At 40.7% G+C, this 14,327-nt stretch overlaps 1 protein-coding gene across 1 annotated transcript; it reads right to left on the bottom strand.

Moving 5' to 3' along the window:
• Nucleotides 1–1,041: 1,041 nt before the first annotated feature.
• On the bottom strand, nucleotides 1,042–14,072 carry LIPA (lipase A, lysosomal acid type). The gene is made up of 9 exons (XM_032191142.1): nucleotides 13,792–14,072; nucleotides 12,264–12,384; nucleotides 8,847–9,045; nucleotides 8,381–8,490; nucleotides 7,695–7,831; nucleotides 6,081–6,227; nucleotides 4,889–4,960; nucleotides 3,741–3,812; nucleotides 1,042–3,006 (listed from the first exon to the last, which is right to left on the bottom strand). The coding sequence occupies exons 1-9, from the start codon at nucleotides 13,894–13,896 to the stop codon at nucleotides 2,773–2,775; spliced, it is 1,197 nt and encodes a 398-aa protein (XP_032047033.1). The 5' UTR covers nucleotides 13,897–14,072; the 3' UTR covers nucleotides 1,042–2,772.
• Nucleotides 14,073–14,327: the final 255 nt, after the last annotated feature.

Here is a 14,327-nt window from a genome sequence, read left to right on the forward strand (position 1 = left end):
AGGCCTTACTGGGTGAGATGAAGTCTGATTGTATATTCAAAGTCCTGTTTAGGTTCTACTCACAACTCATAGGCAAAAACAGGTGCCCTGTCTGTGCTGTAGATCCATGAGTGAACACCCTGGACTGTGCATTCGCTTCAAATGCAGACAGGTCTGTGAGTCTGACAATTCACCAGACGCATGGGGACTACTGTCTCTAGCTTTCTAGCATAGCTTGATCACAGCACTGCTCCTTATTAGATCAAGCATCTCACTGTTCTACTCCACATTCAGAATGTGTTATTTTGCACATTTCTTTCCACTGATGCCTCTCCAACTTTGCATCTTAAGTGCTTGTACATAGCAGGCCAGGAACAGCAAAGCAGCTCTTAATTCCCATGTCCATGCCTGCTCCAGCAAAGCAGAGAAGCTCCACAATGGCTTTTGCATAAAGCTTCTGCTATTCTGGTAGTATTTCCAGGCACACTGGGGATTCAGCAGCTGACAAAGCTGGCAACAGGATTTAATACGCCCTGCTATCTTAATTGCGCATCTACTGTATCCAGAATGGACAGAAAGGTATGGCCTGAGTGTTTATTACTGAAGATGAAAAAGGTCAAAAGCTGGGGCTTCACACCAAATGCACAAAGGAAAAGATTAGTTCCCTACCGTACAATGCAGTTACATGCTATTTATGAGATTACTAGACAGTAACTACTCAAGGCTTAAGAATGTGATCCAATCAGCTTTCCACCATGTCAGTAGTTTGACCAGAACCCTTCACCTGGAGGCTTAGAAAATACCTCAGTCTTGTGAGCAGTTACTTGTAGTTCATACCTTACCTAGAAGTCTCAGAAAAATCTTTTGAAACAATACAAATGGCCTTTTAGGCTTAGGCAAAGCTTCTTTCAGGAAAGTAGTAAAATCACCAAGTAAAATCCTATTTCATTTTTTATTGTACTTGTTCTACGGATGAATAGTTGTGAAAAATAGACTTGGCTCTTTGGACTCTGTCCCAAAGACTCACATGTATTCAGGAAACAAGAAGTGAAACAGAGCACGTCACTCCAAACAGGTCTCTCATTTATTGAAATACCTCAAGCTTAATAAACACAATGCACATGGCTCTTGCTCTATCACATACCATCACAACTGCAAAGTTAACCACTTTGGATTCTTACAGTCTTCCTTCCAGTATAGCAATGTGGAGCAAATATGACTGCTATAAAGCAAACTTAAAGGTCCTGCTAGGCATCACATCGGAAATACCATGAACCACTTTTTCCTTACAGCCTGAGGACTCCCTGAGTCTGAATTAGGTTTTTTTTTTTTTTTTTTTTGTGTGTGTGTTTTTTTTTTTTCTTTTTCAACTCCTAATTTATGGCTTATGCTTTTTTTTTTTTTCTTACAAAACAAAGGCTGCCACAGTTTAAACTGTGCTATTTTCTATTACATATAGAAAAGTCTTTTGTTCCCGTTAGTATTACTGACAGATCTGGATTGAACTCCAACTCTGGCACAGAAATTTTCATCTGGACTGAGGCAATTGACTCTGGAGATTGTTCATACACCTACATTAGGCATTGAACTTACATGCACTTCAGAGGAGCCAAAGTCCCCTGTGCAGTCAATGGAGTGAGCAAGGCACCTACATTAGAGAAAGATATAGCTCCAAAGTCAGGCCCCTAAAGCAGATGTGAATCCTCTTCCCCCATTAAATGGGGGCTTAGCCCCATTCTAAAGTAGAAGCTGAGACAAATGGAAATCACCATAAATACTGCCAGGCTTCTCCAGGTTATTGTACGGTGAACACAATGGTGGCAAGCACCATATAAGCAGCTAAAAAGTTAACAGATCTGCAAAGCAGCAGAAGATTAACGGGAAGAGTTCATGCAAATTAAGTCACGCAAGCTATAAAACTAATGCATTGGCCCTTCCCTGGTCAGTAGTATACTGGGGGAGCTTGTTTTCTAGCGGTCAGTGCAAACAAAACACAAGCATGTTACATTATTCTCCTTGAAAGTCGTAACCTATTGACAAAGCTAACAATAAGTGGTATTTTTTTAACTGCTTCTCTTGTTCCAGAAATCTTCAAGGGCAAATAATGATCCTTATCCACAGTTGTCATGTGGAACATGAAAGGCTTCAGGGATACTGCCGAAATCAAGAAAAACGCAGTAATGAATCAGTTCCAAAACAGGAGATTTCAACTGACAGTGATGATCTTCTCTGGCTTCAAGACAGTTCTTCTGCGCAATGTTGGAAAAAAAAAAAAAGTAATCTGATATAGCTAGCCTGTGAGTGATGGCTAAAATAATGCAGCAGGAAGTCACTAAGTGCTTTTTAAAGTACCAGCACCAAATAGGGTCAGTACAAGGCATACTTCTGAAAAAGACTCAGAAATGGCAATGTACTAAGGAATGGCAGTGCTTTATGCAGAGCAAACCAGTTTTATTGTCAAGCACCTGAGGTGCTCAGTGGACTAACTTGTCTTTCAGACATGTCACTAAATCTATATGCACATGAAATACTGCTTTTGTGCAGAGTCACACTGCTGTTTTTTCTGGGGTACCAAGCCGCTGTGTGCAAAATCAGCAGGCTATACTGAGGATTTGTGCAGGAGAGAGAAATAATACTGAGAAAAACAAGTCACGTACGAATCCAATTCAGTAGTCAATGCTGGCATTTCAAAAATGCATCATAAATAAGCAATGTAGCATTACTGCCAGAAAAGCATATGCTTCAGAAAAAAATAACTTCTGATGAACTAATACTCTGAAATACCATGCGGGTTTAGACATATTTCCTCATCATGTTAATTATTTCATTATACATGCGGTAAGGTGCATCAAGGCCCCAGATGAAATCCAAGTGTTCCCATTCTGGAATGTTTTTGTGGTAAACCAAGTTTGTGATCTGAGTGAGCAGCATGGCAACATCCTTTGGGTCTGCCAGCCAGTCCTGTCCACCAGTCCACACAGCAGTTGGTACAGTCATCTCCTTTACTTTGTAGAAAGGGGGAGTAGACTGAGGAGTGAAAAAGTGAAAACAAAAGCATTAGAACAAGTCTCCAGCATGGCACTCAACTGCAGTGTAATATACTAGCAAATGCAGGAAGAATGTGTTAGATTCCCATTTTCTCTTTTGCTCTTTGACAACCAGTGATGTAGACAGAGTCCTGACTTTCAAGAAAAAATGTAATTCCAAAGAGTTCTGCAATACCGTAGCACACACAGCAGTAAAGATGGTGAGTTTACAAGATAGCAGGAAGGACTACTGTGTAGTGGGAGGTCTCAGAGAATGCACTGCATTTAGGTATTTCTAACCCCTAATCAAACGCTAAGAACGATCCCTCCTCTGAAAGGATGATACAGCAATATTTCCCCATCGCTAAAGTGACAAGGGGCAAAATATTTTTAGTACTGCACTCAGCAATTTAGAAACAAACACAGGTGGAGATTAAGCAAGATGAAGATAAGCAGTACACATGAATTGACAGTATGTTCCTTCTTGTGAGAAGTGCATAGGGACCTCATGACCCAGGCAGGCAGGACCTGAACTAAATCTTAGCAAAAGGATCACCCTCAAGAAACACTGTGCCACCACAACTTCGTATCTGAGCACGGACTCCATATTTAGGACTACCTCAGAGCTTCATGATCCTTTATGCACATAGTAAAAATACACTCAAGAGAAGTGCCTGAAGACTTTTTTCTTGTGTGTCACTCAAAAATTTTAACAGATCCATAAAAGATGTTTACCTGGTTGTAGTGAGCCATATTTGCAGCCTTGCTTCCCCAGTCATAAGCTTTGAGTTCCCCGGTTTTCACAGCCTAGAAATCAACAAATATTCACACACAAAGAAAAAAAAGAACACTTTTGTCAAAGGAACAAAAAAGCCTATGTCAGCTGGAGAACTGGCAAAGGCAATTGACACAAGAACCACTGAAATGCCAAGTATTAGCATAAGAAGTATCACTGCTTTACCAGCATCACAGGATTGGGAAACACTAACATTCAGTACCATGTCACATCCCTTAAGATTCCACACTCTTTCGAAACAGCAGTAGGAAACACTAAGGAAAACAATTTCCAGAATTTAAATCCAGAATGCGTCAGCTTCATGTTTACTTCTGCAATATTTACATAGCTGTCTAAATATATAAGAACACAGCAATGGAGTTTTCTTATAAATACCACTCTGTATAATTCACCACATACTTTTTTTCCCTGAAACAGCAGTCTATATAGTAGGGTTTTGGAAAAATGGGAAAAAATAGATCCACACAGATTTCCTCTCAGCCAACACTTAAACAGCTGTGTACGGCACAACAGATTGTTTCCAAATGGATGAACAAGTTCCACTATAAGATCACAAGGAGCATTGATGACTGCTTTTCATGGCAAATGTCTCCCCTTATTTGCCAGCATATAGATGTGCCTTCTGAGCAAGCCTCGGACATGGTATAATCACAGGCATAAAATTGTGCGTTGAGGTTAAGTTCACAATATACTAATAAAATACAAAATGAAGCCAAACAGAAAATAGAAAGCCTGCTACTTATCTCTGGCTAAAAATACAACTTACAATGAAAATGAGGTCTGCTGAAAGAGGAACAAATACTTGTTACAGCATCTGAGTTAAATTATTCCTTTTTTAATTTTTTTTTCCTGAAGTACTTAATGTTAACATTTATTCACAGCAGTAGGAAAGAGGTGAGCCACCATAAGGTCAGTATCATCAAAGAAGCTGCAGTGAACAGCTGCCATTCTGACAATTAGCAGTTCCAGAATTTCATTTGGGCTACACTAGATACGTATCTTGACATTTTATTCCATGTTTGTAGAATACTGACATCTCTGATATTTACAAGATAGAGTCATGGACATCTGAGATCCTGAAGCTTACCTGGGTCCAGTGGATCATGTTCTGTACAGATGTTCCCGCAGGGCAATGTGTTGAATACACATCCACACGGCTCTGCAACAAGATAATTAACATTGTCTACTCCTCACAGTGCAACAGTTTTACCCAATTTTGCTTCTTGAACAACTAAGAAAATTTTCCATTCCTCTTAAAACTGTTCTGAACAAGAAGTTAACTGGTGCCACAATACAGATGAGGTAAAAGGTTCTAATGTTTTGGGGACTGTTTACAATTAAATGCAGAAATTTAAAGATGAATTTTAAACCTAACAATGACATTATAAATATATAAAAATACTTAAGGACCATCTTTTTTAAAGTGCTAATATTTTAAGAATTGGAAACATGGTAAATAATAGTTAGATGGACCTCCACAGAAACCTAGACCCTACTCTACATCTAAACTAGAAGTTGTCAGTTCACAGTGATTCAAAACTTCATACACCCTGACTTTAGAAGTACATGATACCTAGGGGAAACTTAAATCCTGACAGGAAAAAAAAAATACACAAAACCATGGAAACTATGTGCTGGGCAAGAAAAGATATATTTTAAAGAAGTACTATCACGTTGATGTAAAATATATACTTTTTTTCCCCTGCACACAGTGAATAGTGAAAAAAAAATGCTAATTCTATCTTGCTACAATTAAAAAAATCCTCAGCCTTCTTCCACCTGTGGGTAAGCTGATACCAGCTTCTAATGATTTCAGGGATGTAGAAACACTAAGCATCATCATAAAAAAAAAAAAAGCAGTCTCATGCCAATTGCTGTTAACTAGCTTTTAGACAACAGAACAAATCCTATGGACGAGTCCTCTCAAACTAGGACCACAGATAAAGGTATCAGCAGGGACAGAAACTGCTCCCAGAGAAAGTAATTTTATATGCCCACCAAGAGACCAAAAAACTTCAACAGTTCTGCAGACAGTAGCAGAAAACACTGCTCCAACAGATCTAAATTAATTTTTGTTTTCTAGTACCTTTTTCAAAGGCTAATTTTATCCATTCCAACTGGGCAACTACATCTACATCAAAGAAAGATATTCAACCTAACTCGGTACAGTGAAGAAGGCTTTTTTTTTTTTTTTCTAATTACACATAAAGACATCAGTACAATCATACAATCAATACTGCATCCACAGTAAGTTAACTATCAAAGTGACCAAAACACACCATATTCAAGTTTCTCTCATTAAAGCCACACAGAAGAAAGAATATGTTGCCACAAAGGTCATCAAGTATTCTGTGGGTGCAAACATGGGTAGCAAGCCACTTCAACCAAAAATTCTGAGGAAGGAATTGTTTCTTTCCAAACATGTCCTGAAAAACAACAAACGCATAAGACAAACATGTAATTGTATAGAATCACCTGGTTTTACTTTTCATACTAAAGCATTCTTAAGGCAGTTACTTCCATTTGCACTGGTGATAGGTAAGTTAAGTCATTTTCATATGACGTATTTCCTTATCAACCTTTGTTTACAGTCCAATGGGAAGGTCAGGGTTAGTACTTCTGCTACAAATGACGCAGTCTATCACCACCCACAAAATGTATGTGGGAACTGGGGCAATCACTCAAGAATTTCAAACCTAACCTGTTTTAAATTCAGTATTTTATAGGAGTACTGTAGAGCTTCTTGTCATCAGAATTGTTTAAGGCTAAAATATTCTAAGCTGCATCTGCTGTTAAATGGCTCTGTATTGCAACTTCCTCTCTTCAAACCATGAAAGAAAAACCAGATGCATGAGCTGTGGCGGCCACTTCCTTTTGGTGGGTATTTTTAAAAACAGCCAAGGATTTGAAAACAGCCGACTGAGCACTTCCATAGAAAGTGACAGCTCTTCAAGGATATGACTGACCCCCAAGCTGTCATGCACTTGTACACTGCAGTTTTTTTTGCAAGTCATCATGAGAATCAAGTTCTCCAGCACAACATGACCATCTGCACAAGGCACTGATCAGCTACCATCCTCATCAGACAAAGCTCAGTACACAAGCAACAGGAGATCACAACTGTTAGCACCACTTTTCTCTTAACTCCCTTTGGAGAGGGGAACAAATAACGCACAAGGACATGCTTTACATCTGTACAAGGCACATCAGGGAAAGGTTTTTCTCACAGGACAAACAGGTCTGTGTGGAAAGCTCTGTGGGTGGTGTAAAGAAATGCTAGTGTTAAAAGTAACACACACAGCAGAACGTTCACAATGTCTGACTCCAGGCACTTAACTGCAGCCTGCCAATCTGCCCACGTCCCAGTTGCTGTTAATAATGGTGAAAGGTAAACTCATTCAGAGAATGATTCATAGCGTCTAAATAAAGCTGCTGCACTTAATCACGCTCTGGTGGATCCTCTTCCAATATTAAATGGTTAATTGAGAAATAAATCTGTTAAAGTTCATGACAATTCAAAAAAGAATTCTATATAAAGCTAACGCATTACTCTTCTAAAACAGACCAACCTATTTAAATAATTGTGTGCTTTCTGTAGCCTGAATTCTAGAAATTTGTAACTGGAAAAACATAACTTTATTCCACCTATTAAGTTGTGCTTGTTAAGTACTACTTCGCACTGATGCAAATTGTCTCATTAGACAGTAGTAAAAACAGAGAAACCACTGCTGACTTCCATAGCATTATAGCATTATGCTGGAAAAACTGGCCCAGCATTCCTGTGGGATATGCTAATCTTTAATCCACAACTATTACCATTATTTGCTATGCTGTTTTCAACCAGAGAGGGACGCCCTTCATTCACCTTAAAATTTCTACATTCAAACACAAACCTTGAGAAGCAGCTCAGGAAACACTCCCAGTTTTGTCAGAGGGCTAGTAGCAAACTTGACTGTAGCTACTGGTGCCAAGGCAAAGAACATTTTGATTTTCTTAGCCAGCTGTGGCAAAGTTGAAAAAGCAATGAAAGCTGTAAATAATACGAGAATAATTAGCAATAACACAAGATAGATAAGAATTCTATTTGGTGATTCTACAAAATTTAAGATGTAGTGTACAAAACGATTTTTAGATTAATATATTGACTGTTTAGGTATTTCAAATTAATCTAGTTACTACAGAACACAAATTAAACTAGACATATTAGGAGGATTTCTTCTCTTCTGAAAAACAAGTCCATGCTAACTAACCCAACACTTCCCGCATGCAGGTCTAAAAGCACCTGATGCAGACCTTACATACAGTAAATGACAACTTCTATTCTACACATACATAATGATTCTAGATTATTGTGTAGCTCAAAGTATTTAACAGAAACTATACTGACAGCTACCTGTGACTTCAATTTTTCATTTCAACAGCTTCCCACTTTATGCAAGCACAGAATTAATTAATTCTTTTATTTTTAATGTTGATGAGTATTTCTGAAGTTCTATTCTTTTCCTCATTAACCCACATATGTAGAACTTGATACCATTTCAACTACAGCATGTTCTAATGAATGCATCTCTTCACATACCCATGGTGGTGCCCTGGGAATGGCCAACATAAAATACTTGTTCCTGGCCAGTTTTCTTCAAAATGAAGTCCACTGAGGCTGGAATGTCATATTTAGCCATTTCATCAAAGCTACAAAGCAAAGAAAAATATCAGTGTGTTATGGCTGCATGGAACTTTACTGCACTGAAGATCAGTTGTCTGGACATAAAGCACAGCTGCCTTTGGATGAAGCAGTACACCTGGTGATTAAGTCAACACACCAAGGACTGCTGAAAGCAATTACTGTTCTACTGACCATCTATGAAAGCTGTCCCAGGACACCATACTGATACAGAACTCCCTTTTGCTACCCCTACATATGAGACAGCACACGTAACCATATCACATACATTCACATCGTGACTGAGCTCAAATGATGGGCAAAGACAGGAAGAGAAGCCTGCTCACAAACAGCACGTGAAGTTTCTCTACAAAAATGAGGATACCTGAAAACCCAGAATTCGTCCTGCTTCACTGTGAAGTGTATATGCTTCCTGGACCAGGTGTTCCCTCTGCTGTTTCCCAGCCATACATCATAGCCAGCGTCTGCCAGCATAAAGCCAAGGCTATTGTAATCCAAGTTTGTGATCCAGTTGCTGCCATCAGCAAGTAAACCATGCTGCAGAAACACAGCAGGCCTTGGACCTGAAAAACAATGCATTTATTATATCTTCCTGTTCATCTGGAATTGAACGCCTCAGAGAAATTCAGGTGAGTTATTCAAATCTGAAGCAGACATATCTAATCTACTTGATTTAATCTACTAAGGTTAGCAGTACCAACATTATCTCTATCCAACACCATTCTGTTAGCAAAGCTCTGGCAGAACCTGAAGAGCAGTGTGGATAGACAACAAGGACACCCAGGTTCCAAAGGCCTTTTTGCCCTTAACTTAAGCAGTTAAAAGAACCGCAGTGAAGACCCACATGAAATTTAGGAAGGTTCTCTCCTGACTCTCCTACTGCAAAAGAGAAGTGAAACCTTTACCTGGAATACAGATTAAAAAATGGAAGGTTCCTGCTGAAGGAAAATAAAATGACATATTATCCTTCAGGAGGAAAATGAAGGTCAGAAATTCTAAAGACCTAGCTCAAGATCACACAGTATCAAAGGTGACATTTCTCCCACATTAATAACTAAAATCTGATACGTGGTAATTTCAGCTCAATGACAGAAATGACTCAGGAATTTACCTCCTGCAGTGATGGATCATTCGACTACAATTTCAACGGAGAAAACAGTGAGTCAGTTTAGTAAAGTGGACTTAGATCTTTCAGCAAAAACATCCAAGTCACAACTAGACCCTACATTCTGTCATGGCCATAAGAGTTTGTTGTGAGTTCCATAAATCCAAATTAACAAGATTCCTCCCTGCTGGCAGCCTTTATAGCTGTGACAATGAAGCTTTTTGGTGCCTGCTTTTCCCATTTTGTTAAAAAAAAAAAAAAAAGTTGTGGTGCACTGTCCATGGAATCACAGCAAGTTTCTGGCAGTGTCAGACTAGCACAAGAGACAGTATAGTTCCACACCACTGTTTACTGCATTGTGGTAATAGTACATCGCTTTAGGAACAGAGTGCGTGATTTTCAAGCCTAACATTAAATTTGTTTTCTGTAATGGTCACTTTTGCTTTATACTTTCTTCCTTTTTACTGAACTCAGGCCAACCAACTTCTTATTTTTTGAAGAAGAGGCTCTTCTCAAACCACTACTTGCATGTTTCATAATACAGGAAGGAGAAACTGTTTAAATCCTTTAATGTTTTAACTGTTCTCCTACTTGCCACCAATTGCTGAATTTCTGCCAATTCCTCTTTCACTTCACCAAGCACATGACTTGTACCATCACAAGACAAAATGACTTGGACAATAACAATTTTGTATCACCTCTAATCCAAAAAATAAAATAGAATGAATAAAGAGGGTAAGGACTTAAACTACCATTTCGTGTATGTATTATTTTGTTCTCGTCACACACAACCCCAGAACTAAATGGAAAATATATTTCCAAATTTAATCCCTTTCATTCTTACCATCATGCTCTCTTTTAGTGTTTCATCAACAACATCTTTCATTAAGACAGTTAAAACTAATTCCTACTAAAAATGGAAAAGTCAGATTTTTTGCTTTTAGGATCTACAGTCATTTTTCCATTTTTTTTTGAGCTGAGGAACTGTATGTCTTGTTCCAAAACATCATGTGATACGTAACTACAAGGGATCCTATTCACATTAAGCAGGTATTGCAAAAGAATTACGGCATACATACGCTAAGTCAGCAGTAACACAACATTGGTATCTTTCTGGGAAAAGATACCAAGTCTATAAAAACTGAAGATCAACATGAACTTTGAAATCTTCATTCTTCTAGGAGATCATACTTCCCCAAATGTGCTCAGTAATCCTTGTTTTTAAAATTAAAGCACTTTGCAAAACATGAACTTGGGGTCGAGGGTGTGGCAAGGGGAATGTGGAGAATTCCCACGAGTCAGGAAACTTCTGTTTGCTTATGTCATAGATGAAGGATTTGACAAAATCAGCATGCTCAAAGGCAGTCTTTTTCCTGTAGCTTCTCTAAAATTTTTAACAACAGAGACACCTGCCAGATTTGACTGGCCTCATCCATGCACCGATCTTTACGCACCAACCTTGTGAGTGGCAACGTGTAGTGCAAACATCCTAGTTCGTGCAAAACCAACGGTTAAGGTCAGGAAGACTGCTGCTCAGCCTTTGGCAGAGGAGAGGATTTTTCCACCGGTCTTGTTCGCACCCTAGGGCAGTCACTCCTTTCCTTGCGAGCGTCATGTTTTTACCTCTCAAAAGTTCTCAGTTAGTCTTTAGGACGTGTACAACTCCTATACAAACTGGCTGGTGTTGCGTGCATGCAATTGTTGGTAAGATCTTTTACAATGGGTGGTGACATGATACCAAATTCCATGACTGCTGTTCAGATGTACTGTTATTTCTGTATGCAATGCAAGACGACAGCAAGTCAAAGGTCATCCATCTCTCTTCTTCCAAATACATTTCTCTCATTTTTAAAGCATTCCATCCTTCTGTCTTTGCAAAAACCTTCACCTGTATCATGCCTGTAAGTCTCAGCTTACATTCCCTTTACACTTCCCCTCTACCACCTGTTTGCAATATATTTTTAAAAGTATTGTCTTCAAGATGCTCTCAGGGGATTTTCTCTTATAATAGTATTTTATCTATTTAACCAGCCGTGTACTGTGTACAAAATGACACCACAACAGTAGACAGAATTGCTCTAGCTTGTAACTTTCTGCAAAGGCAACTTCAAAGGTTATAATTAACGAAATAGTTTTTTCCAGAAATCAGGCAGTAATTAAGTTTTGTGAACACTCCAGTGAGAACTCTTACAGTTCACTTATATATCATAAAAAGAGGCATACTAACTGCCCTTATTTCTGAAAACTCTCAGGCATTTTAAACAAAAATATTTTTTAATGAAAAGGTATTTTTTAATATGTTTTGAAACAGTGCAACAATGGTACAATCTCTTTTCAACATACTTTGTTACTTAAATAAAATCTTAACCCTTATTCTCCACTTACTAGAAATTTCAGGCCTCTGAGCCCCGCAAATAAAATCAAACACTAAGGGGTGTGTATTACTGACACAAAATGTGAGCACCAGGAAAATATAGCTTTCTAACTTCTTCTCCCTTCTTGTACTCAAGTCACTCTACATGTGCCCGAATTATTCTGGTCGTAACATTCAGCAGTCATCTAACCACACAAGTTATAGTCTTTAATTTTTCTGGACCATTACAGGAACAGAAATTCTGTAAATGAAGGAAAGCTTTTTCATGACTTTCCATTTTTCCAAGCAGAAATCAACCCTACCTTTGCTCAACCCATGACCTTTTCTTCCATAAGGAATTCTGTTAATGGAAAGGATATAGCCATCTTCTGTCGTCACTTCATACTCCTCACTAGGATATCCCCTGAAGACGATAATTTGACTCTGAAGAAAGAAAAGAAACCACCTTGAAGTCAGACTCTCAGCCTCCTTCACTCATTAACATGTTCAAAGTACTCTGTGTTCCTTCCAGAGACGGCAAAGTGAAATCAAAGGATGTGGTAGGAATGTGCCATAACCATTAATCTATTCAATGCAGACAGGTTCTCTTCTGCAACTTACCCCACATAGGAACTAGTCGGAGCACAAACTTTAACCGAGGCAAACTCCCTAACCTGTCCCCATCCATATCTGTCAGGTTAGTTACCCTGAGCACCACTTCCAGTGATAAAGGAGATTGCGAAGTTGAAAAGGCAATTATGGTGACAGGACAAAACACTGAGACAGAAATGGTAGGCAAAAAAATAAAATTTGCTCTCAAGAAAACTAGTATCTTCCAATAAGAACCAAGTTCTCACAACACTTGGTATCACAGTGGAACACTGAGGGATGAGAAAGAGGGAATAACCCTGTTTGGGCACTGGGACAGGCTCCCCACGGCAGTGGTCACGGCACCAAATCTGCCAGAACTCAAGAAGCATTTGGACAACACTCCCAAACACATGGCCTGATTTTTGGGTGGTCCTGTGAGAATGCCATGAGTTGGACTCTGTGATCCTTGTGAGTCCCTTCCAATTCGGTGTATTGTGTGGTTCTATGATTCCATGCAGAGTTCATCTCTCTTCTGAAGAGAAAGACTTCCTCAAAGACATTGCAGATTCATACACAAACTTTATGGCTAATTTAGTGTTATGTTCTCTGTGTTACATTTAGGCAATGTGCTGAAACAAACCCACCAACAGAGCTGCTTTAAAGCACTAAGATCACAGTCCTCACATGCATGAGCTGCTGATATTGCCGCCTCCACCCGCAGTTTCGTGTGCCATTTCTTACTCACTGTTCTCCTAAAGTCTTATGTGTATTGCACAGCTTTTAACTGAACTTCCTGACAAGCCAAAGAAGAAAACAATAAAACCACCGCACTTTTTTTAACGCTGTAGTTTCATTAACAGATGCATCCCCCATCTCTTCTGTCTCAAGCTTTATGTCAATTTCACTTCTTCCATCTGCAACTCCATTAGGCCAGTGAACTTGCTATTTGTTTTTGACTCCAATTATGCTTTGAGAGAATGTCAGAAGTGCAAGACACGACTGGAAGTCTACTGGCAGGCTGCCGGGCAGGGAAGAGAGGGGCACTTACACAAACCACGCTATGTCTCTTAGCCAAATCTTCAGGAGTTAACAGTGACATTAACATTCCAAAGCGATTTTAAAACTAAATTCCATTCGAATTCCATTAACCTTAGACTGAGTGCCCAGGTCAAAGCCCCCAAACGCGATCCGGATGACACTGAACACCCTGTCAGGCCCGGCTGTGGCCCCGCCGGCCGCCCCGCGCCCCCGGGGACTCACGATGTTCATGTTGGTCTCGGGGTCCACGTTCCCCCGCCCGCCGGCGAACGCGCCCGCAACGCCGGCGCTGTGCAGGAGGAGGGCGGCGAGCACCAAGCCCCGCATCCTGGCCTGGCACGGCTCGGAGCCGATGGGAGCGCAGCGGAGCGAAGCACGGCTCTCCAGCCGCCGGCTTATGTTCCGCCTCCGCCGAGCCCCGCGGCCGGCACGGCACCGCGTGACGGGGCGGGGGCGGCCGCCCTCCTGACGGGCGTCGTCCGGCCCCGAGGGGCTGAGGGAGCGCGGCCGAGCCCGGCGGGCAAGGCGCTGCCCCCGCCGCGCCCCGGGGCCCCGCCGCTGCCCCTCTCCGCCCGGCCGCGGCCCCCCGACTCCCCGCAGCGCGGCCGGAGGAGGGCGCTGGGCGGCGGCGGCGGCGCTCAGGCGATGCGGCGCGGCCTATCGGCGGCGGTAGCGGCCGGCCGCCCAGCCCACCCCCCCGAGCTCTGTTTTTCAGTGTTTTGGCCCCTTGTTCTTGCTTCCTCCTCTCCTGCACCTGC

This window comes from Aythya fuligula, chromosome 7, assembly GCF_009819795.1.
Source record: "Aythya fuligula isolate bAytFul2 chromosome 7, bAytFul2.pri, whole genome shotgun sequence".
Lineage (NCBI taxonomy): Eukaryota > Metazoa > Chordata > Aves > Anseriformes > Anatidae > Aythya > Aythya fuligula.

What these genes read in the sequence shown, in the direction of transcription:
- LIPA (XM_032191142.1), bottom strand. Translation starts at nt 13,896, where the DNA reads ATGCGGGGCTTGGTGCTCGCCGCCCTCCTCCTGCACAGCGCCGGCGTT. An exon ending in CCGAGACCAACATGAACATC is followed by an intron (nt 12,385 to 13,791) that starts GTGAGTCCCCGG and finishes TTCTTTCTTCAG; the next exon opens with AGTCAAATTATCGTCTTCAG. An exon ending in ACATGATCCACTGGACCCAG is followed by an intron (nt 3,813 to 4,888) that starts GTAAGCTTCAGG and finishes GTTGATTTCTAG; the next exon opens with GCTGTGAAAACCGGGGAACT.